Source organism: Zonotrichia albicollis, chromosome Z (assembly GCF_047830755.1).
Source record: "Zonotrichia albicollis isolate bZonAlb1 chromosome Z, bZonAlb1.hap1, whole genome shotgun sequence".
Classification (NCBI taxonomy): domain Eukaryota; kingdom Metazoa; phylum Chordata; class Aves; order Passeriformes; family Passerellidae; genus Zonotrichia; species Zonotrichia albicollis.
The window spans coordinates 27,459,665-27,485,696 of NC_133860.1; the positions used below are offsets into that span (position 1 = coordinate 27,459,665).

The 26,032-nt window shown below is 35.0% G+C and overlaps 1 protein-coding gene across 4 annotated transcripts in view; it reads right to left on the reverse strand.

Annotated features, from left to right (window-relative positions):
• Positions 1-2,562: 2,562 nt before the first annotated feature.
• TMEM161B (transmembrane protein 161B) overlaps positions 2,563-26,032 on the reverse strand; it is a 39,308-nt gene continuing 15,838 nt past the window's right edge. For all 4 annotated transcript variants that reach the window (XM_074532173.1, XM_074532171.1, XM_074532172.1 and 1 more), the window contains 9 exons: positions 24,703-24,800; positions 22,873-23,029; positions 18,086-18,237; positions 17,510-17,570; positions 15,658-15,798; positions 12,490-12,603; positions 11,240-11,414; positions 9,120-9,216; positions 2,563-7,541 (listed from right to left, as the gene is read on the reverse strand). In XM_074532173.1, the coding sequence (XP_074388274.1) occupies positions 7,264-7,541; positions 9,120-9,216; positions 11,240-11,414; positions 12,490-12,603; positions 15,658-15,798; positions 17,510-17,570; positions 18,086-18,237; positions 22,873-23,029; positions 24,703-24,800 (1,273 nt within the window). In that variant the 3' untranslated portion in view covers positions 2,563-7,263. The remainder of the gene's footprint in view (positions 7,542-9,119; positions 9,217-11,239; positions 11,415-12,489; positions 12,604-15,657; positions 15,799-17,509; positions 17,571-18,085; positions 18,238-22,872; positions 23,030-24,702; positions 24,801-26,032) is intronic.

Here is a 26,032-nt window from a genome sequence, read left to right on the forward strand (position 1 = left end):
AGGCTCCCTTTGGTAGATTTGAATCAGCAAGACCATCTCAACTTACAAGCACTTCACATGCAGAATGTATCATTAACACAGGAGCAGGGCCCTGTTGTTTCCTCACTTTTTTAACCTCCTTGCTGAACCAGTCAGGTTCTACCTTCAGCTCTTGCATTCCTGAAGGTGGACAAGCAGTTTTAGAGTAAGGGTGGTTTCACTATTGAATACTCTTGAACAGAATTCTACAAAATTTTACAAGGCTCAACCTTTGGAAGCTTGGTGTCAGTCAGCAGTATCACAATTGGTACTCTTTGTGCTCCAAATCCATAAGGATTCAACGGCCTTCAATGTTGCCTTTCTGAGCCCAAGCAGGACTACTTACCTGGCTGAAATCACCCACATGCCTGGGGTATAATTAGTGACACCCAGGTGTCACTACAGAACTTTGTAAGTCAAACCATTCCAAATCTTGTAAATACTTGCCCTCAGTCATAAAGAAACCAATGCAGAGGTGGCAGGTGGCAGAGGGAGGGGTGTTAATTTAAATTAGGGGTGTTCAATTATCAGTCATATATGGGCAAAATCATTAGATTACCATCTAATGATTCCATCTAAGAGGAATGGAAAAGATTTCTTCAAAATCTTATTTGTTTCCAATATGTAAATAGCAAAAAACCACACATGGATATTACATAAGCCAAAAACTGTATGAAAAAAATAATTTCATAGCAAACCCTATTTCAAAGGCTACCAGAATCACCCACAATTAGGCACTTTACAATATACAAAAAGAATATTGGAGGTTGTTTATTGTAGTAGTTGTACCCAAGTATTAGCCACACCACTAAAAAAACCCAAATATAACCAAAAAACACTCCAAAGTGAGATTTTTCAACTTGTGCTGTGCTTTGCTGATCACAGATCCTGATGAACATTTAAAAGCATAGAAGCCAATTTGGTTTTAAACAACAGGTAATGCAGCACCATATCCATTTAACGCAAACACCACTTGACTTAGTACCACTTAGTACTTGTAAATCTGTAACTATAAAAATCATTTTAACAGTATTCTAGCAGTAAGAGGAAGCTAAAATTTACATATATAACACCAGAGTCTTCTCCATTTGGCAAATACTGAAATGAAGGTAGGGGAATTTTTTTGTCTTAGGTCTTTATTCTAGAGCAGAAAGTACTATGTGCTTTTCACTTAAAGACAAAAATAAAGACTATTAACTGATAAACAACATTGAGTTTGTGTGATCCCAGTAACAATGAGACAAGTAGAAGATTTAAAGTAAAATATTTATAACTTGGAAGATGTTCCCTGTGCAATGTGTAAGATGTCTACTTTATGAGAAATTTTAGGCTGAAATTATTTAGTAGCATCTTTGCATTATTATTTGCTCACATAAATAGGAAGATTGAAACATTAGACAGCTTTCAGTATCTTCTATTACAGATTTTTTTTCCAAGTACAATCCTCCTAGAAAGCCTTACATATTGTTAACAATGGAACAAAGAAATGACCAAAGATAGGAAAAACAAAAACTGTTGGCACATCATGACATGGGTATGAACTAGTTATGAAATATAATTTTTGGTGCCTTTTTCTTTGTCCTATGCTTTTATGAAAAATACTGTGAATATGTATTCTGGAAGCTTAGAGCACATACAGGAAGCAGAGTTACTATGAACAGAAGAAGAGAGAATAAGTCTGACTTTAAGGAATTTTAAGCCAGGTTTTAAAAAATATATTGCAGCACAATAAAAGAATAATAGCTTACTACTAAGGAATTTGTAAAAAAACTATTCAAACTATTTTGAGATATGTATTTATAGACAGCAGGGTCATTATGAATAGTATGTTGTTGTGAAAAAATGCTGCAAGTACAAATTCTAAGGGCTCTTGACTGATGTGTAACCACATGGAAAAAATCTGGTATTTACAGGCTATTAATACTTCAGCCTAAGCATCAAGCTTTAAAAAAATTAGCATAGAAGTTTTTGACTTCTAGTTGCAGGCACTGATATTAATTTTAAAAAATGAAAATATGAGCCATGGTATTAGGATTAGAAATAATTTCCAATAAAAACACAATTGAAATCAAAGGTATAAAAATACATATACACTGGCATGCAAAAACAACATCCTGTGCAATATTACCCTCCTGGCAGTCCACAGTGAGAGAATGGAAAAAGTTAAGTGCAGCATATACAGATGTCAGTAAAATCAGCCTAGAACATGTTGGCTTCATGATCTCACCTAGGAGGAAGACCTTCCAATCTAGTACTCAGGAATGCAAATGAGACACGCCATCTACTTCATCATGCAGTACATGACTGTATGTGCTGCACAAATCACAAAGCATGGCAGGCCTTCCTAGAAAAGTAGTTGCACAAAAATCACTCTGAAGCAGACACCAATCTGAATCAGCCTGCTTGGTGAGATCAGACATCTGGCTTCTAAGCATCTGTTGCCTAGATGCTCTTTAGAGTAGGTATCTGGGAGGTCAAAATATTGCTTTCTTTACCATTTGGGATTTAGGCTGTAGATGCTAAAAATAACAGTCTTACTCATAATTCACATTTAATATTTTATTTGAGATACAAGTAAACTGCTGCTGTCTTCCAAAATTAAGATTTTGCTCAGGCATACAGATTCCTCCAAGAGAACACAGAGTATTCTTTGGCCTTGTTCTTGTTCAATGTCTCCATTTTGTCTGGGCACTCAATTCTTAAACTTTTAGTTGAAATATCTAGGAACTTTATAGTGACAACATTAACTGTGGGGTTAAGTCTGAGTGTAGAGGTGCTGTGTGGAACAAATTAATGTGCAAAATGTGTCATGAGAAAAGTCATGAAGCATAGTATTTAAAAACTGATCAAAATTATCTCAGTGAAAAGCACAGCTATTTGAGAATAAAGAAACATAAGGTCTTTTACCTTGGAGAACCTTCCAACAGCTTTAATATCAGATGTGCTCAATTTTCTATTTGATATATCCCAAATGCCTATTACCACTTAGGTGTAGTTACTATAAGGAAGCACAGCTCTTTGAATTGTTCCTTGGAAGTTAGCTGAAATTTCCTTACTTGCTAACCCTACACATAGTGAGGTGATGCTGCCTAAATGTTGTGCTGATGTCTTGGTAGCATTTTTATTCTTAAAACAATTTGACTTGACAATCCAGGTAAGAATGCATTTCTGTTTAAACACCTTGCAGTACCTGTGACCCAAATGAGAAGAACAACTGCAACAGAAATTAATTTTCTGGAAGTATCTTCTGTACAAGGATGTTCTCTTGTACTGATGCTACTATTTAATCTGTGGATCCTTTATGCAAGCGAATTCTGGAGGAGGGAAAGACTGTGCAGCTAAGAAAACCTCAAAAACTGGCATAACCTATAGTTTGAGAAGGAATTAAAAGAGGACAGGTGCAGCCTGAGAATGTCACCTACAAAGTGTAAGAATAGGCTTTCTATAGTCTATTCTCCTGTTCTTAATCAATGTCTCTTAGCTCAGAAACAGCCCAAGTGTTATGTCTGGACTTCCCTGAACTTGCTGGAAGACTTGGATTTTTTGCTGTCTTAACCCTTTTTCTAAAGGGACCCACATAATAAAAGTGCAGAGTTTAAACAAATATCAACAAGTATGTTCAAATTTCAGATGGAATTTTAAGTTATTTGAAATATTTAAAGGAACTAATCCTTCAAAAATAGATAAATTTAAACTAAACAGAAGTCAAAATACAATCTTGAACTAGTTTAGCCCACTTGGTTCTGAGAAAGGAACACAGGGACAGTGCTGTAAATCGGCAATGGAAGTCACATCACTAAGAGAGGAAAAGAGATCAGAATTTAAGAACAAACAGACATGGACTCTTTGCCACAGGAACATTTCCTTCTAAAATCTCTCAGAAACTAAGGGAGATCTCACTGTGGCCTCCCAGTACTTAAAGAGGGCTTATAAAAAAGAGGGAGAATGACTTTTTGCACAGGCAGGAAGTTATAGGACAAGGGGGAACACTTCTACACTAGAAGAGGGGAGATTTAGATTAGGTATTAGATGGAGACTCTTGCCTATGAGGGTGGTGAGGCATTAGATAAGGTTAGCCAGAGAAGCTGCGGCTGCCCATCTCTGGAGGTGTTCGAGGCCATGTTTGATGAGGCTTGGAGCAACCTGGTCCAGTGAAAAGTGATCCATTCCAGATTCATTCCAACCCAAAACATTCTACAATTTTTTTTATTAAGTAGTGGGCAAAAAGCAAGACAAAATGTTTAAGAAACCTGAGTAACACCTACCAACCTTTCAGTCACATTTTATTGCTTTTCCATTTCTGCAAGACACTTTCCTCCCATTGCCAGGTGGTGCTAAAGGTCTCCATGAAACAAACAAAAAAGGCATTTGCCAGCTGCTGTTTCAAAGGAACTTACTACAGAAGTAAGCAGATATTCCTTTCACCCTTACACAATATATATGGAAGTCAGGACTATCAGGGTTGCTGATTTACTTTAAAACACATTTTTTATCATATCACATGCTTGTCTGAAGCACTGCTCACAACCTTAGCAATATGGTCCCTCTGGTTTCACTGCCATCACATGTTTCAAAGGTTTTTATTAGCATATTTTGGTTTTTCATAAGCCTTCTGGACTCATGTCAGGATTAAATGGACCCAAAGAAGGACTGTCTCCCACTCACTGCTGACTGGAAGGTCAACCATTCAATTCTGCACAACAATGGTCTGTAGAACAATGGAACAACTCAGCGGCTACAAGCGGCAACAAGCACTGATCTTCATGTTTGTAACACTAGGTGCCTATTTTTCACTGTGATCAGAATAATGTCTGAATTGTAAGTGAACATGAGCTCTTAGCAAAAGCTTTGTGCAGTTGAGCTACACAATCCTTATTACTTTTGCTGAAAGCATTATTATATAACTACAGTTCACTTTTGCTTATAAGCTTTCAGAATGACTATGTTAGCAAAAACTGTTGCTTAACATTATTTTTAAGTATCTCCAAGTATCCAAAATTTACTCCTTCAGATTTCAACAACAGGTTATATCTCCTATATAGTGAGCTTCATCAGGCAAGTTCACTATCAGAATCAAACTGTTTTGCATTGTTTTATTTTTCTGAATAAAAGATTGGCATTGAGCACCTAACTCTAACTTAAGAGCTGGCCTTAATAATTCTGTTAGTAATGATGTATCTCGCAATGATATATCTTGAACTAATGTGAAAGCGGGTGCAGTATTACTGGACCTGTCATATTTTGCCATTCAATTATTAATCTGAAAAATACTTCCACGGAATGATTGAAATTTGAAACTATGAGGTCAAATATTATTCTTTAGGCCAATTCACAGTTAAGCACTTGTCCCTATTAGTTACAAAAAGTTGGTGTGAAAACAACAAAGCTTGTAGTCCCAGTCACACTGAAATACTGCAATGAAACCAGTATCATCATGCAAGGTGTTCTCAGATGTCCCAAACCCATGCAGTAGGTACTATGCTGGTGTACACAAATCTTTCTCCAGTAAATGCAACTTAACAAACTAATAAATAACTTTAAAAGCTTTCAACACAGCAAGATAGTTTATCACCAGCTTAAAATCTCGACTTTCTGCATTCATTGAGTTTGTTCTCCCATATGGTAGGTTTGCTACATATTAAAAATTAGTTAAGCTTTTCCATTTATAAATGCTTATTATATGCCAAAGCTGTACACAAATTCAAGAGAAAAAGAACAGTAACATAAAACCAGCCAGTATTAGCTAAAAAACCCACTGACCTCTGTGAAGATCAATATTAACTGTTTAAAAAAGCTACTGCATATAAATCCCCATTCCTGTTTTGCAAATACACAAAACATCTGAAAAACTGTAAATAATTTTATGACTGGAATATATCTATCCAGTTAAGCAAAAATTGTAAAGTTAATACTTTGCTCTTTTTCTTACTACATGGCTGTTTTATTATACAGAAAATCTATTTCTGAAGCAAAGATATATTAATTATCATTATATGGTCAAGTTAGCACAGATTAAAGTGACAAAAGATGATGATTTGACAGAACAGAAATTTTAGGATTAACAGTTTAGGTAGATCTTTTCTTCCAAGACATAGTAAGTTCTTTAGTATAGTTAAGTACCTCTAAAGAGGCACAAAAACCAAACAGCCCTTTCAACTTAACTGAAAAAAAAAAGAAAAAAAAAAGAAAAAAATTTAAAAGTTTAATTTCAAAAGGGAATCTTGAAATTACTAGATATATATACACACCTCTCCTATAGCTCTGTAAGATACATTCAGGAATTTAAAATAAAGATTCCGTATTTCATATCTTCATATATATTATATATTTGATATATAATATATATGTACATTACACATATACATACACTAGCAGTCAGCAGGATTAAACTGTTTTGTTTTGAAATGTTTGACTGGTGTCACTAATTATTTTCTATTCTTTTGTAAACTCAATGGAATTTATCTACTACCTCAAATGAAGAAATTTAAAAGATCCAGATGCAATGTGTGGATCAATACTAGCACCAATACAGATGGCCATTAATTCAAAATGACTGCAGGAACTGAAATAATATAATTGTCATAACTCTCTTCTTACTGCACAAGCACTCCTGCAAAATATGTAGGCAGCAATACCTGTCAGGTACATACATCTACTCCTGTTTAATTTATATTTTATACAACTTTCCTTACTGTAATATACAGTATCTCTTTTGTCCTGTTGGATTTTTAATTTTTCAAGGAGAAAAGTGATCAATAGCTATCCAACAGATCTATTTTTTAAAATCCCCTCTCTCTCCTTTCACTTGTATGGCTCAGTTTCAGGACTTAATTGATAGGCAGCCACCATCACTATGTCCAGTACCCTTTGAATACAGTTCAGTCAGTGACTGTTGATGCTTAAAAACCAAATTTTTGAGTTTGGCTCACTGTTTATGGAAACCAAGATACCCAGAGGTCATATCTTTTCAGCATGCTTATCACCATCTACAACACAATAATGTCAGTCAGTCCCAGGACTATAACTGAATTAGTTACCTACCATTTGGGTAACAAAAATAACCAACCCAGTTGCAATTTTAAACATTTTAAGATTATTCACCCTGAGAACACCAAGGAAATCTTTAAAAATAATTATGATATGTCTTCACATATATAGTCTTCTTTTCTCTTCATCTCCTCTTGGGTACCTGGGATACCTTGTATCTTGAATTTGACCTCACACTTGCTCAGTCTGTTGACTTGTTCATGCCACAGTCAGGTACTGGTGATAGAAGAGACCAAAAAGGCTTGTAGAAAAAAGGCAAGCAGCAATCCACCATGTGAGGAAAGACAGGAGTCCCCGGAACAGGAGAGGAGTGAAAATATTCTTTAGGCTTCCCAGAGCCATCGTTATTTGTACTACAGTTACTTTCATCTTTCCATCAACAGGTGGAGACTCAGAATAAACAGAATTGGGAAGCAGACTGCTTTCTACTGGAGTGTCAGAATTCAATCCTGGGTAGATGCCCCAAGAATAATTACCTGTTAAAAATAAACAAGTAACTGACTTTTGTAGAATTAAATTCAACTTATGTTAATTCAATCACTCTACAGGTCTTTGATATATTTTTAAAACACACACACACACACACACACACACACACACACAAAATGCTGTTTTTATAACTTTGTAAATACAAAGTATATTCATCTGCATGACTTCCTGGTCATATCAGGAAGTGGGATGAATCAATCCTACTTCACCCTGGAGTACGATTCATCTTGTATTTTGACATCCTAACATCTACATGTGATATAGCTGCCTTGAAACCTATGTATGTCCTGGGTATGACTGATCTTACCAGATGGAGACGTCTACTCTAAGGCAGGATGAATCACAACTAAATAAAGCCAATCTCCATGCACTGCCTTTTTGCAAAGAGAATGATACAACCGCATGGCAGGCAATGAAATACAAGTCTCACAAGAAAGAAAGGAAAGAAAGGAAGAAAGGAAAGAAAGAAAGGAAAGAAAGGAAAGAAAGGAAAGAAAGGAAGGAAAGGAAAGGAAAGGAAAGGAAAGGAAAGGAAAGGAAAGGAAAGGAAAGGAAAGGAAAGGAAAGGAAAGGAAAGGAAAGGAAAGGAAAGGAAAGGAAAGGAAAGGAAAGGAAAGGAAAGGAAAGGAAAGGAAAGGAAAGGAAAGGAAAGGAAAGGAAAGGAAAGGAAAGGAAAGGAAAGGAAAGGAAAGGAAAGGAAAGGAAAGGAAAGGAAAGGAAAGGAAAGGAAAGGAAAGGAAAGGAAAGGAAAGGAAAGGAAAGGAAAGGAAAGGGAAGGAAGGAAGGAAGGAAGGAAGGAAGGAAGGAAGGAAGGAAGGAAGGAAGGAAGGAAGGAAGGAAGGGAGGGGCGGAAGGAAGGGGCGGAAGGAAGGAAGTGGCGGAAGGAAGTGGCGGAAGGAAGTGGCGGAAGGAAGTGGCGGAAGGAAGTGGCGGAAGGAAGTGGCGGAAGGAAGTGGCGGAAGGAAGTGGCGGAAGGAAGGAAGGAAGGAAGGAAGGAAGTGGCGGAAGGAAGGAAGGAAGGAAGGAAGGAAGGAAGTGGCGGAAGGAAGTGGCGGAAGGAAGTGGCGGAAGGAAGTGGCGGAAGGAAGGAAGGAAGGAAGGAAGGAAGAAAGAAAGAAACCCAAACCAGAGCTACTTCAGATCTCCCACTAACTACATGAACCCTCTATCTCACAATTTCCATTCTAAAAGCCTACTAATGATAAAAAAGCTGAAAAAATCGTGTATGAGACGTTAATGAAGTAGAGTCAATCATACTTTATACAGTCCACTTTTTAAATCCTTCTAAATAGACAAATATTTCAACGGAAGTAAACAGTTTAATTTATTGCATTACACAATCTCTCACAAATAAATAAAACAAATTAGCATGTAATTGGAAGATATCGAAAGCAGCAACAGAAATAACTACTTACAAGACACATATGAATGTTTTAAATTACAGGAAACTACAAGATGTTTTTGTATTGCAAGTACTCATGAATTCTAATTCTCTTTACTCAGGTGAAAATAAAAAAAGCTCTCTGTAGAATAGAATAAACTACTGTTGATCCAATTTTGCCTACCTAGTGTTTTTAAAAGCAGAGTTGTGTGAAGAAGCATTACCAATGGTGCAACATACTGCAGTGCAATTACACAGAGATAATAGAATACCCGAGCCACCTAGAAAAAAGAAAGAGTATAAGTTCATGATTCCTGCTTCATCAAAGCAGACTTTTATGGACACGTCTAGAAAAAACAATTTATTCAAAAAAACAGTATTTATGCACTAAAGCTGTTTTAAGAATTTTCTAGTAACTCCTGGCATGGGACATACTGTCTTCAAAAGACCTATTAAAGAAATCCCCATAATGAATTCTAGTTTCAGGACATTTACAAAACTGAAAAGAAGGGCTGAAAGAAAATAATTAAAAGCATCAAATCTGTTAAAAAATAGAGAATCAATTTTGCTTCTGCAAACTGTATGCCATTATTCAATGACTCCTACTTTAATACACCAGAAACAAAATTAAATATATATGTTTACTTTTTCAAGTTCACGGCCATTTACCAGCTAAATCCTATTTCAAAAATGAAGTAGTAGTCTGAAGCCCCATAAAAGGTAAATGAAAGCTTCATTAATATTACAGTCCTTTTTCAAAAGTGAGATATTTTTAAGATTTTCAGCTGGAAAACATTTGTATTTCAGAAACAATGGTAACTTGAGTTTTCATTAGATCAATAGCAGCATTTAAATGATCTTTATTTCAGTCATACACCATGGTTCATCAAAGTCCATTCAGATATATCCCTCCCTCTACCCTCCCACAGGTTCCACTTTTCTCAAGATTGTAACATTATGTATTCTATTGACCAAAAAGATTAAATAAAGACGCGAAAAAGTTATAAAATAAGAGCACGCAAGCAGTGAAATAAAACTACTCATGTTTTATAAAAGAAGAGAATGCAGGTTGGCAAAAATGATGAAGATAGATGTGATAGTTTTGGGAATACCTCTCAACAGGCTTCTTAATGAGCATGTATCAAAAAATTAACATGAGAAAGAAAAGTAGTAAGACATTGACAGAAGAAAAAGCATAAGACAAAAAAAATTGTCAAAAAATTTATGGAATATGACGAAAATAACAAATTAAAAAATAATGATCACTGTAGAATGACAGACAGGAAAGAATTCACTGGCACAAATTCCTAAAAAAGGTAAAGCAGATATGATTAGTAAAACAAAACAAGTCATAGGCCATCTAGTAACTATGGCCTTCTTAAACAGAATATATGAAGATGGAGAAATGGATATAAGAAATGCCACACGGAGAAGACATTAATGTTTTACAGACAGGAATAAAATTCCCAGTATTAAAATAGCACATTTACAGCAACTGGCACAGTTCCATCCTAACCAGCTGCTACTACATGTACTTTGTAGTCTTTTTTCCTGGAACAAATTCCTAGCCACTTTGTAAATAACTACTGCACCTTCAGACTATGGCATTTAGACACTTAGTGTAACTACATGTAATAATGACAATCCTAGAAGAGGAGTCTCTGTCTTACGGCATGCTTCAAATATTCTGCCTGAAACAGACCCCAGCTTATCAGAATCATTAGACAGCACTATCATACAACAATAAAAATGTAAGTTTCTTTTCCAGACAACACACAACAGCCATTCTATCTCATCCATTTGTTCAAGGTATGCTTTACTACTTTTCTTTAAAACAACGAAACCTTGGAAATTTTGTCCACAATATGATAAGTAATTTTTTAACTAGGCTGGTGCACTTCTAAATGGTCTGACAGAATCAAACACCTGTCATTTTATTCCAAAATATAACCACCTTGTCATAAATTTTCCCTCAATTTAAAAATCATAGTTGGTAACAGTATATTACCCTTCAATAAAAATTCAATTTTTTCTTTCCCATTTTGTAGTTACAGATCACCACTCCTTGGAAGGGATCTTCTATAAAACTTCCAAATAACCCAGGACAAACTACCTGCATAACAGAGATGATACATCTCTCCGTATTTTGGTTTGCCGGATTTTTCTGTATTTTTATAGGAGATATAGTCTACAAAGCTTCATTCAGATTTGAGCTCTGCTGCCACAGAATACAACAAATTAGAAAAAAATCATTTCCACAGTCAAAATACTACAAATTCATAATCTAAGTGCCACCATACTTACCATTTTTTGTAAATCAACCATACTTATTCTACCAGCTTCCTTTTTCATCTGCTCCACGCTTTTCTGGGCTAAATTCAGATAGGCCTGTAAGTGATGACGCATCATAGCCAACCGTAAAACACACAACAGGATTATAATCCACAATCTGATGGTATCAAATGTATCTTCTGACATTCTGTGGATAAAGAAAAAGGGTGATGCTGTTTTCCAAAGACCACCTACTGCTACAGTTATTTGTTTTTATAATGTGTAAAGTAATCTTGAGACAAATTGTCAAAAACAGTTAACACACAAACTATAGTTATGAAGTTCACATGCAAGTAATGCCTTCTATTTCTCTTTCCCATTACTTCTCAGTAGCCCCACAACACAGATCCAAATTAGTATTCATTTGTCTGTAAACAATAGCAGTTCTTAACTGCCTAAATTCTAAGAAATGAAGGCTGGACACTAAAAACGAAGATTTCTCGGATAATTAGGGGTTTTTGAACACACAGGACTAGATAGTAAATAGTACTAGATTGTAAATGGTAGCACTAAATTGCATCTAGTACTAAATTGTATCTTCAGTTACCTGAGATACCCAGTAAAAGCTCAACCCTCATTTTAAGACAAACTGAGAAACAGAAGACATACAAAATATGTATATCTGTTGTGTTTTATGTAATAGCTCAATGGTCACAGGATCACTTTAGAAGGTTATCTCATCTCTTTCTAGTCTATTTTGAATTAGCAAGATTAATTGTGACAATGACAATCAACTCTACTTATACATCATTTCAAATACCACTCTTCCTGGATACTCTCTCCCTTTCTATATTCTAAATATTTTACCTATCAATTCAATACCACTTCATTCAGTATGTAAATATTAAGACAAACCTCCTAGCTTAGTTCTCATGCCAACATACCACTGTTTTCACTGAAACCACTTCTCTCCTACACCAATATGCAAGACATAAGGTTCCAGCAGGTAGCGAGGTGGTATTCCACCCCCACAAAAAACAACACATTACTGCCAAGGAGTCATCAAGAGACAGTAGTTTTTTGGGAACCACTATCTTAACACTCAACATTCTGCAACTCATTCTTTTGAAATAACAGATGCTCCTTATAATTCAGCTGCATCTTCCACAATACCTCTGACAGCCAATGCTATTAAAGTCTTTCATGTTCTTCAACTTGCAAAGAGCACTAAGACAATGTTTTGTTCTCAATACCCCAGAAAGAACTTTTAAATGCAATCTTACAAAGGAATGCTCTCTTTGCCCAAAGGTGGGCTCATAATGTAGTCCTTAGTGATTGGTTTTACCCACAGAAGAACCATAAATAAAGGTGCCAAGAAGTTTATATGTAGCAATGTTCTGAAAAAAGAAAAAAACCACGAAACTTAGTAAATGAAAACAATGACCATATTGTTGAAAGTATATACAGATTCAAAAGGAGAAATATTAACTTTAAAATAATTGGAAGAAAGATAAATAAGAAAATTTCTTCCCTATTTTATAGGTATGGCTTACATTTCAACAAAACAGTAACATTATATATTGTGAAATCACACTGGATTTTGGCTTTAAAAAGAAGAGGATAAACAGTTGTCAGAGGTCAGATTACACAGTTTAATGAAGCATTTTATTTAGAAACCCTGATTAAATTAAAGTTGGTACTTACATTAAAGATACTCAGACCAAAAAAATACTGTATGAAACTGCACAACAAAAATAAAAGTGGTACTATTTAGTAATCTTTGAGTACAACCTAGTAGAATTTTAAAAGGGGATACAGTTTCTGGAGTTCTCCCTTAAATTAATATCCTTCTTTATTTCTAAACTTCTGAATTTTCTTCTCTATTTCTAAACCCATTTTCCCCAGTCATTTTTCATTACTAAAATGAAATGAGAACAGTTGAAGGGATTGGGTTGTTTTGTTATCAGTGTTTCCTTACTAATAGTATCAGGTTTGTCTCTACCTTCACTACAGTACTTCTGCACTACAGAAAAAATTATGTAATCAAAAATCGTTCTAAAGAACACAAGACCTTCTTGATTGCCAACTATCAAGCTTCCTAAAACCACTAAAATGTTTGCATAATACAGAAGCTGTCATCAAACACAAATTTAGATCTTCAGTTTCAGATAAAGAAATAAACCCTGCTAGCTATTAAGTGGTGCTTGGGAATGCAACAGCACCAAGGATCGGCCCAAAGCATTTAATTAGATTGTGAAAGCCTTTTACCTGAGCTTCTACCTATTTAGGAGATCCTACTGAGTTAACAGACTGGAGTAATGGACTGCAGTGTGCCAAAGGGTGGTGAGAATCTCTATTTTTTTTGTTCTTTTTGTTTTGTTTTTGTTTAATGGAACAGGAAGTAAGGCTGAAATACTCTTGATGCAGACTCTGGCAAAGGAGGAAATGTGTATGAAAATTGTACAACTTTGTTAAGAGGACTCCAAATATATGCAAGTAAGGATACTACTGCCAAAGAAAAAAAATCAAACCAGTTCTCAAAACTGAAAGGGACACCAGATTATTTATTTCTATTCTGTTTACCTAAAAACAATGAACTTACTCATAAAAGAATCACAATAATAATTTTGAACATATTAGTAAAATAGTTCTTGCTCATTAACCTTTAAGTTTTGGGGCTTTCTATGGTCATTGCTCCCTGCAAGTTAAGTGTTCCATTCCATTAAGGAATAGATTTTGTGTTGGATATTTTTGAGTTGTTCTGTTTTGGTCCTTTTGTTGGGTTTTAAGAGAGATTTGTGGGTTTTTCGGGCATCTTGAGGGATGTGGGGGCTTTTAGTTTGATTATGATTTTTTCTTTGGTTTAAGCTGTTTTTGTATTTTGTTTAGTTGGTGAGCTTTTTCTTTGCAGTTGTTTTGGTTGAGGTTTTTTAAGTAGAGTATGTATTTGACTGCAAAGATAGACATTGTTTTAGTACTCAACTTAGAGAGCTTCTATCAGTGACAAGTCATCCTCATTTACAATCCCCCCTCTTTAATCACTGTCAAACAAGTGTAGTCAATAACACTAGCAAAAATGCATCAGCAAGGACAAGTTATGTTCTTCAGGTTTGTTAGAACCTATCACTTGACAAATATTCTTTATAATGGCTTTATCTAATTATATGGATACCTTATCATGTATCCATTTAATACTCATTTAATGTAATTTTCACATTGTTCCAGTTGAATAGTCTATTGGTAGACTTTCAAAAATAACTTGGTGATGTTGAACAAAGTTATCTTCAACAACCAGTTCCGATACCGCCTAAAGAAGCTGGAGAAGTTTTAATTTTCATAACCACACTTCAGTGGATATTAATTGCCCTTTAGTTCTTAATTAATGGATTTTTGTTTCAGAGAGTTTATATTTCTGCCTAGGATGTTATGTCCATTGATCAAGGAAGATGCTGGAATACTTAGAGAAAAGAATTTTAAAACAGTGAGAACTATAGCAATTGAGAACTAAGGAGTTTATCTGTCTGGAAAGAACAGATTAGGAAGTGACTCAGTCACAGTCTACACACAGACAGAAATGCAACAGCAGATAAAACAATCCGGTAGCTGGCCGCTACATAGAAAATTACATTGAGTGCAAGTGTACTCAATGCTTATAAATTACCAAGACTGATGGACTCACTTCAAACAGATTAATTTTTAAGCTGGGCATTCCTGAAGGGAAAGGAAAAAAAATGCAATTTGAACAAAAATTATTTTCCTGCTGGAAAACATAGTGGTTCTCTTAGGAAATTTACCACACTGAATACCTAAACTGCCCTATGCTGCAGAATCTGTCATTATCATGTACTAAACATCAACAGTCAAGATCTCTGAAAGCCACTTGGAATTTCACCCTCTCAACCAGAGAATGTTCAAGAAAAATAGTTAAATTGGACAGAACATTTTACTACCAAATGGAAGGGCGGCAGAAAATGAAAATACTCCTTTAAATTGGTATTAACATATGACCCTAATTAAATATTCTGGGTCATTTTTACATTTTATCCTATGCTAAATTAATTAAAGGAATAATTCCCATCTGTAAGTGTGGGTGAAAAAAACCAGTCTGTGGTCATATTTGTATTTCCTGAAGGTTATCTTAACTTCTGGAAAGACATGATGGTGGAAAGAAAGCTGGGCACAGAGACATTCATGGTGGAGTTTTTGCAGGAGGAAAGGAAAGCTCCTTTAATTGAGACTCTTAATTACAAGGCAAAGAATGTAACAGACTGGCAAAAGCACAGGTTGAGCAGAAAGTGGCAGGTGGCAAATCTGCTCAAGATACGAAAAGCAGGCAGCAACAGAAGTCTTAAGTCACTACCTTCTTGTTGGAATAGTTTGCTTAGACACTTTTAGACATAAAAGATTTAAGACTGAGTAGCATATACCTATTTGCATATATTTTCTCTTACTGTGTTATTTTTTCTGTAGCTAAATTCAGAGCATCCAGATGCATTTGAGCCAGTCGCAAGCCAGGGAATGTCAAAAAAGCACCAATAAGTGAACACAGAACAGCCAGGAACAATTTGAAGGTTAGTTTAGACACAGGACCCCTAAAAGAAAAGAAAGGAAGTAAGCATTTTCTTGCTGAGGACGTTGGGGGAGTGGGGAGTATCAGAGACTACTTTCAATCCAACAGTATCTAACATTTAATAAAAAAAGCCAACAGTATTCTATAGGCTTCCTCCAAAATACTAGCATTATTAAAAACCAATCAGAAATTAAATTTTTTAAAAATACTTTCAAAACCAAACCAAATAATCTACTTATTCCCTAGAAAAACTGAAAACCTAATTTACTGACTGTGAGATATTAATTTGTTAGTATAGAAGAAAAAAAAGAACAATTTTATATTGTAATTAGCAACAAATTACATAACAGAAATAGCTAAAATAGAACGAATTTCATGATTGTGTTTTTAAGAGGAACAGATGTTTCATAAGTTTAACTGCTTGAAGACAAAATGGATACTTTATTCTACCATTATCCATTAAAAATCTCTATCAAACTGTTATTACTGCAACTTTTCACAGATTTATCTGAAATGTACACATGGTCGACAACATGTCTCTTCTAAGTGATTAATATTGTACATAAGAAAAGCTACGGGAAAAGTATCTATGATCAAAGAAATCACAGAATTAATCACATAATTAACAAAAACAGGTTTACACAAAGAAAAAAAGAGAACAAAACAAAACCCTCAAACAAACAATAAAACCATCATCGTTACAGTGAAATGTAACTAGCAGATCCAATAAGAACAAAACCAAATCTAGTGATTCAAATGAGTTTCAGATCCTTTCTTAATCTATGTCACCTAAACTAACAAGAGACACCATCATTAACTCGGGTACTGCTAAAAAAGGCAAAGCACTGCAATAATTTATAACTAAACAAACAACATGAAAATGAATACAGAAGGTAGTGACTTCGCAACAGTTTAGGAAAGCATATTAAAGAAAGGCTAAGAAACACATGGGATTCAGTTAATGGTTTCCCATGAGTTTATTCAAAAATTACACTGATCTAGTTTGAGGAAGCTTCTGTTCCTCGAAAATAGAGATATGCCATGGCTTCTGCATGATACTTGAGACCTACCAAGCAAGACATTCAATGTGCTCCCAGTGATGAAATGGTCCCTAAATTTTAGCACACAAGTATAAGGAACTGTAACAGAAATCCATTTTGCAATATACAAAGCCTGCTTATTGGGTATTTATGTAATACCACAACATATGGCATGCTCCTTTAACAGTCTATATGAGGCTTGGATGCCCTGTAGCAAGCAGATGTTTTTGCATGACAGGAACACAGCTATAACCTGAAAACATGAATAACACAATTTATTCCTAATACGAAATTTAACACAAACTCCATCTGGTAGCTTTTGCACACTCCTCCTCTTACATGCCATAGGAATGACAAAAAATACTTCTCTATTTAAACAATCCTTTTTGAAGGGAAATACTGTGAAAAAAGTGTTTACAGTTTTGAACTATATTTTATGAACTACAATCAAAATGTCAGTAATTATCTCCATATTAAAATGAAAACTTTAATGCAACTTCAGTTACTTGTGGGTACTTATCAGATCTTTCCACTGATCTCTTTAAAGTGTTGTAGGGATTATAACCATGTACAAAAGCAAAACATGCAAGACAAAATCCTGCAAACAAAATCCAAATGGTTCATAAATTCACATATAGACAGACAAGTTAAAAATTCACATATAAACAGACAAGTGTATTTTCAGAAACTTACTGGGATTCCAAACCTTGTTTTTCGAGAAACTGCATAGCACTCTCTGAGAAATTCGAGAATCCTGCAGGGACATATATATTTCTTTCATTACAGTACAAACAAAGAATCCTTTTTGTGAAATAAAACGTTGGGTAGCAAGTCATTTTTTAAACAATTTTTCATATGTGTAACAGAGCTCTTTCATGTGCTAATTAGTTGGCACAATAAAGTAAAGCTTGATTAACAAACATCTGTAATATTTGAACGCTTCGGGAAGATGAAAAAAGATAACTTTTAAAATTCTTTTTCAGTAAGGGAGCTACACTTTACTATGGAAGTCAAAGGGGGCTAAATCTGTAACTGGAAGGCAAATACAATTAACAAAACAAACAACCTAGGCAAAAAATAGACTACTTAAGAGAACAGTAGGAAAAGGTACAGGATATTATCTAGAATCTTCATTCCGGAGCAAATTTCCTTAGAAGCATTTAACTTACAGCATTCATTTTAACACAGCTTTTCTCAAAAACTCTGGAAATAATTTATTCAGATCATGCAAACACTACAGCTGTTTCAAACACTAAAGAAAGGAGTTACCTGATTCCAATCCAAACTCTAGATAGTTTTCTGTCACTATGAGTATTGCCATGGCTTTTACAAAGAAGAAAAAACCAAAGGTGACACAGACTGATCTTTCACCTCCATCTTCAACTTTGAAATAGTGTGTAGTCAATGAAAACAGTACCTTGCTATGTAATGAAAAGGTCAAGGAAAATCAAGTTTGTAAAATAACAAAGAATCTTATAAATAAGAATTATAATATTTTATTCTGTTCATCTACAGGTTTGTGCTATGATGGGTATTTATTTCTTTGGAAGGTATTATGTGTTCAGTCAATTTCAGGTTAAATTACAGAACACATTAAAGCATAATAATCTCAAAACGCATAGCCAGGAATACTCTGGCGTAGCGTTTTGATTTAGGCTTACTTAGAGTAAGAAAGAATACACATGAAAAGATGAACTTATATTTCTCCCCTTTCAGATAAATCCTTTTGTTTGGAAAATACTTTTAGGATCAAATCAAATCATCATCCTAACACCAGCAAGTTCACCACTAAGCCATTTCCTCAAGCATCCTTTTATCTAGCCCTACTGTCATGAAGACAAACATTTAAGACATCACCTGCTCTGTTATCAGGGTGTTTTAAAAATATTTTTAAAGTATTCTTTTTTACACATTTCTAAATCAGTTCTCAAGTGTAACAGATTAGAATAAACTTTTCATTATACACTCTTATTACTACGAACTGCAGCTCATTATAATTTAAATGGTATGCAATATCCAGCCCAGATTTAAATAAAGTATTTGGAGATAATTCCAGGCATTAGGTGATTTGTAAAAAAAATACAGACAAAAAGGAAAAAAAAAAATGATTGTAAGTATAATCTGCGTAATCTTTTTTCCTCCACTATACAATAATGCAGTTGAATTTGCCTATTTCTAATACTGAAATAATATTAATATGAAGAGTACAGGAAAACATTTTTGGGGGTATCTATTCAGTAAAACATTTGAACAGTCATCAGTCTCTCAAGAAACAATGATTATGCTTCAACAGGCAGCATGCATTTAATATACACACTGCTGAATTTCATGTATACACAGAAAGATTCTAATATGCACTATGTGGATATTAGCATCCAGTAATTCTAATCTCATACAGTAACCACCTTCAGACCCCTCTATACTTTACAGAAAGAACTGATACATTAAAAGGAAGACTTAACTCATCCCAAAAAGAGGTACATAACAGATCATACAGACTGTGTTCTGGATGTTGTTTCTATAATAACACATGCTTAAACCAAGGCTCTTTTTATAGCTAGCGGCATTAATCACAAATTGAAAACACCCTGAAACTATACAAAGGACTTAATAAGTTTGTGATCAACAAACCTAATCTATCATCAGATTTATGCCCCCCAGATACTTTATGACTTCAAATATGGATTGTGCCTGAGGGATTTGGAAAATTCAAGGAGGAAAAACAAAGCATTCTAAAATTATAGTGCAGATCCATGATTATGCAAACTACACATGACTACTGCTCCTATTTTTGGGTTGGAGAAGATTGAAGCATTATGGCTTGCTTCATCGCTTCCTTCCATTGCAAGACCTAATATTCAGGATGTACTGAATTAATAATTTAGGAGTATTTAGTGATAAGTTAATAGAATGCCTGCACCAGTTCCGCCCTTCATTTAGTTTTTTTTTTTTTTTTGCCACAAGAGGCATTATAGAATTGTATACTTTGCATTTTGTATTTAGTTGCAGACATTGCAGAAATCATGGCATACCCTTTTACAAAAATAATGATATTTTTTAAACTGCTGCGATTATGGAATTCTTTAATTTTATAGTTCATATGTTGAGATGAAAGAGATCCATCTTCTGTTCCTACTAAAACACATGAAAACTCCGAATTCACAGAAGCAGAGAACATTCTGAGTTGGACGGGACCCATAGGATCTTCCAGCTCCTGGGCCTACACAGCACCATCCCCAAGAATCACACCATGCACCCGACACCGCTGTTCAAATGCTTCTTGAACTGTCAGGCTTGGTGCTGCAATCACCTCCCCAGGGAGCCAGTTCCAGTGATCCATCATCCTCCATGTGAAAACTTTTTCTTAACATTCAATCTAAACTTCCCTGACTTAACTTCAGGCCTTCCCTGGCCTAACTTAACTTCAGGTCGTTTACTTGAATCCTGTCACTGGGCACCACAGAGAAGAGATCAGGGTCTGCCCCTTCTCTTCCCTCACAAGAAAGCTGTAGGCTGAACAGGCCAAGTGACCTCAGACACTCCTCATACAGCTTCCCCTCCCTCATTCTCCTCGTGGCTTATTTAGACACTTTAATAGCTGAATGTCTTTCTTAGCACAGGACAAACTGGCCAAGCTTAGCACAGGACAAACTGGCCAAGCTGGGCCAGTCTGCCCTCCTGGTTGCCAGGGCACTGATGTCTCACACTCAACTTTCTGCCAACCAGCAGCACCAGTGCTTTTCTATGGCACTACTTTCCTATTCCCTGGTCTGCCCATACAACCAGGGTTGCCCCATCCCAGGTGCAGAATCTAGCACCTTCCCTTGTTGAACTTAGAATGGTTGGTGATTGCCCATATCTCTTTGGGTTTGATTTTGTTGAGGTTACTCTGCAGGGCCACCCTGCCTTCAAGGGAATCAACAGCTCCTCCCAGTTTTCTATCATCTGCAAACTTGCTCTGTATCCTCAGTACAACTTTTCACCTTTTAACACACTGGCATGAAACAGAAGAAACACTTGTCAACAAAACACAAAATTGCTCTATATTTAACTTTGACATATCATGTTGACTGCTTTCTGTCAAAAATATGTAGGCAACAAAATTTTTCTGAATCTTCCATTATCATAGAATAATTTCTGGTCTTGACATATTGAGTTAGTGAGTAGTTGAGTAATTTTTAAGTATTCTCTGCATCCCAAAAGCCTGATGTCACAATACAGGAATGAACCCCTTCTGAAACCTCATCTAACTAGGTTCCACTGACCACAGGAATTATTACCAATACCCTGTGTATTGTACGTCTTCCTACAATATACAATTCACAACCCTGTTTCACCTAGAATTGGAATTACTATAGGGTTGTTTAAATTGATTACTCCTGAGATAAAAGAGATGAAGCAAACAAGGCATTGTCACCGATAAATCTAAGAGTACATTGTGGCTTTTGTATTAGAAGCTTTTTTTTTCCATTAGTTTTATTAAACTCGCCCTCATCCTTAAAAATCAGAGTGAAAGGTGTTGGCTATCTTCTGATTTTGAAACAGTAGCCATCTCTATCTCCTTCCTTCTGCAGAAACTAAAGTAAAATTCTCAACCTCACACCAAAAAAATTAAGGATGTCCAGCAACAATACACATTACCTATACTATAGCTATGATACAATTAAAAGGTGTCCAAGAGCCAGACACTGATTTTCTTCCCACAGTAGACTAGAAAAACCACCTTTTGGACCATGGATCTATTCACCGACATGTCTAAGGGCAAATACCTGATCTGGAAGTATGCTAACAGACATTCTTTTTCCCAAATGTGAGTTGACCTTCTCTTCTAGCAAGTTTCTATACATTACAAGAAAAAAATTCTGGAGAAATTCTATGATTTATGCTCCAGTATACTTAGAAAAGAACCCCTGTCCATGCTATAAAGGCACCACACATTTTAATAATCATCAAGGACAGGCAAGCATGAAGCATATTCAGAACTCTTAGCCAAATGTAACCAAACATTAGAGTTCAAGGTTTTATATAACACCAGCAGCTACTGCTGATATTACAAAACAACTGACCAAACCACAATACATTACGAATCTTTAAAGCTGCCATTTATATAGAGGGAACAATTTTGAATATTCAAGACGTTTATCAACTGTAACTTGGCATTTTTTCTGTTCTCAGCTGCTGAAGGAGCAGAGGAGCTGTAGCAATTCACTTCCCAGTTCACCTTTCTTTAACATGCTCTCTTAAAAGCCCTTATTCCATTCTACTGCTCTGTCTCCAATCGTATCTTTAAACTGTAACTTTCCTCCCTAAAGCAGGAGTCTGGATTCGTACATGGTACACAGTTAATCACCATGCAAGCATCTATGTGTGATAATGCCTTCTCCAGTAAAATAAATTTTAAAAATTAACTGCCTCCTCCATAACAAAACAAACATTTTATGGTTTGATAATGCCTGTTTCCTAAATACTCCACTTCTGTTTCCCTCAGTTTCAGAGGTGAGTTTAGCTTTTCACAGAGCTCAGTTTCTACAACTGTTTACATACCTTATTTTCTGTAAGAATACCTTGAATGTATTTTAAAATTATGAATTCACACATGTATTTTTGCAGTAAACTAGTATACACATCACTGTGCTATTCTGATCAAGAAGTATCAGATTAAACATATTGAAAAAAAGACGCACACTAAATTTCCAAACTTCTCCAAAAGCTGTACTTTATGTACACATAACCATTTCTGATTGCCAAATTGAACAAAATCAAGTTAGTTTAGAACCACTACATACTACAGATGAGCACTAACTATCTTTGCATACATGCATTTTTCTCCTAAATGGTCTGGTATTAATGTTAGCAAGGTAATGATACCAGCATTTGCAAAGAGCACGTACAGCGTATGTATTATTTAACAATAGCATTACAGGACCCTTTTTCCAAATGCCAAATATTTTTGTGTCATCCCGCCCATCAGTGGCATGGAGATTTATATGAATTGCAGAATTATGTAAACTATTCGGAACAGGTAGAGGGGGATTCAACACAACAGAAAAGGATACACTGCAAAACCCAAGACAAGCAGACACCACACTATGCTGATATTCATTTCTTGTGAGGGCTTCATAATGCTGTAGTAGACCTCTGTCACCACATACACAACTGTAGCTGCAACAGTGAAATCCACCAACCACTGATATTCTGGAAAGTAATGCAATGCTGAAAAATATATGTTTGTGAATGTTAAAGGTATGTTTTAAGGCAGTTACTGATATACATAGAATGGAGCAGCAATTAAAAGAGGTTTTCAACTGTGCATTAAGTGTATTGAAGTCAAATTTAGGTAGACCAAGATCAACCAAGTGAAATGTAACAATGAAAAAGTTACTTAACAATGTGAACATCATTCTTTACTTCTGTCATCCAATACTTAATAACTACTCAAATTTATAAGGCTTCAGAGGTTTTACTATTTTATCACCTCAGTTTTTATACATTAACATCCTCAATCCAAAAAGCATACTTAATTTAGATTTCACAACACAGAGAGTAAACAGTTTTCCAATTGAGTCTGGCTGCAATTCCAGGTAAGAGGGTTTGTTTTGACCCTTTGTTAAAGATTGAAATCTCACTGGCTATAATTTATTATATTACAAATAAACAGTTCTTTTTATTTTACAAACCCCCCCATCTAAGATACCTGATGGATTGCTCATCAAGATTTTGTTAATACATCCTATAAAGCAATAATCGTTGTGTAAACTTCATTGTAAAAATTCTGGGAATCATACTATGTTGCATATAGGCTAGATGTTATGGAGAGAGTTCCCATAGTTCCATAGCTGGAAACTCCAAAGAACCATTTGTGACCACACAAATTGTCTCCCCCAAACACCTTCCCTACATTCAAAAGTGAGAAAACACTACTGAATGTTTGACTTGACTACAAGCTACCTGTTGGCAAAGATATGAAACTAGGCAAACTTAAGTATTTCCAAGTCCTACACTTGTTATTTTGAAATAACAATCTGGTTAGATTTACAAACCAATTGTATATATTATTTTTCAAACAGAGTCAAACCCTACCTTGTATCATTCAGGTTGACAATTACATGACATAATTTCAGGTAAGTAACACTAACTGAAACTTGTGAATGTTTTGTTTATTTACTTCAAAAACTTAATTTATGTTACACATATGCTGTCACTTACAATTTAAACTGAGAATATACATCCTTTCTTTCTATATTTGTCCAGAGTATACATAAATATAAAAATGTAGAAAGAAAATATGTATCACATACATACTCATATATGACCTTTCTGTACAGAATGACAGATTATTATTTAATAATCAAAAATCACCCATCTAAAAAATAATAGTCATACTTTCCACTTCCTTCAAAACACTTAATGCTGCATATTTCTGTACTGTCGCTTGTTATTTTTAAACATTTTACCTGAATGTTTGAGATGTACGGCTGAAAGGGCTTAGGTTCCAATACTACAGCACATACCTTATGTTAGATGAGCAGAAAGTATGACTTGACATCTACCCATTGTTATTTTCTTGCACAAAGTTAAAAACTCTATTTTGAATAGACAATCATCTGATTGTTTCAGTGCTGTCTAATATTGCTATAACTGATAAAGTTATGCTTTACATTGGCTGTCATCTACTCATCCTTTTCCACAACACTGCTATTGACTGTCACTCATAGAACAATAAAGGAGACTCAGCCCTACTACCTGCTTTCTCATTTATGACCAGTTTTGCATTCTATTCATCCACATTCTACAAAAAAGACATTTCAGCATTAATTACAAATACACACTTGATAGAAAGAATCAGGATATATTCGAAATAATGTATTATTGTTGCATACTCTTACCAATAGTGTCCCTTTCTGTTACAGATTTTGTTTCCAGATGAAGATCAATATCTTTTGGAATGGTTAAGGGTTTGTTTTCAATATGACCATTATATTTTCTGTAAAAGAAATAAATAAATAGATAGTACAAGCATGGGTATGACAAAATAATTTTTTTCAATATAGAATGACATTTCAAATTTTAGGAAAATGCAGAATTTTTTTTTTCCAAATAGAAGTATTTTTATCATTTTAACTAAAAGTAGAACTTCAAGTTAAAATCTTGGAAAACAACCAGATATGTCAATGGCTCCCATCTATAACTTGACAGACTCTGATATACTACTGTGGTATGGATTTAAATGGCTTCCAGCTGCTTCAATCTGAGCATGTATTGGATCAAGGTCCAGGAGACAGTTTATTTCAGCCCACTGATTTTATCTATTCAGAGCTACAGGGTGTTACCAAGTCAAAAAAAAAGAAAAAAAAAACCCACTTGCATCAGCCCTTCTTGTCACAACAAGCAGGTACATCACATGAGCTGAATTAACCTAGATCTTTGAAACGTCCAACCTACTAGCCATCAAGTGAAGCAATTTGAGGTATCTTTCTAATTGAAAAGGATGTGTATTTAGACCAAAAGGTGCTTTTCATCTGAAGCTCTCAAACTATACCAATATCATGATTTTCACTTCCCTGAAATTAAGTCATACTAGACGACTTTAAATTAAAAACCCAGCACATTCTTAAAAGAAGATTAACAAAGTTAAAGAATTTAATCTGGTAGACCAGCATTAGTAACTAATGTAAAACTTCCTCCTCACACTACTTAAAATAAAAAATCATTAAAGGAGATCAGAAGATGTTTTCCTACATTAAAAAATCATACCTAAAACTTAAGACCTCTAAAAGGCTAGAAGAAAACAATAAACTGCCACATTTTATAATATCACCTCTGAAATTAGAAAAAGAGAGGTGGGTTTTCCATAGAAAAACAAATTCCTGCAATATAAGCATTAAAAAGAAATCAAATCAATCATGAACTTAGTTTTCAGGAATGCTTTCATCTCAGCACATATGTGAGAGGAAAATACAAGCAGAAAACATTAATAAAAATTTTCAGGTTATATTAATGGACAACCTATAGATAGGAATCTAAAGTATTACCCAAAAAAATTCAACTAGTTATGCAAATCTACAAAAGAAGTCCCAAACACTGCCCAAGGACTAGACCGCCTGCAAGCTCCTGTGTACTTCCATGCCTGCAGCTGTACTCCTGATTTTTTTCCTACTACCTGTATCCAGGAGTACTGTCATCTTGAGTGAGATGAGCATTTTTACCACTGAAGTC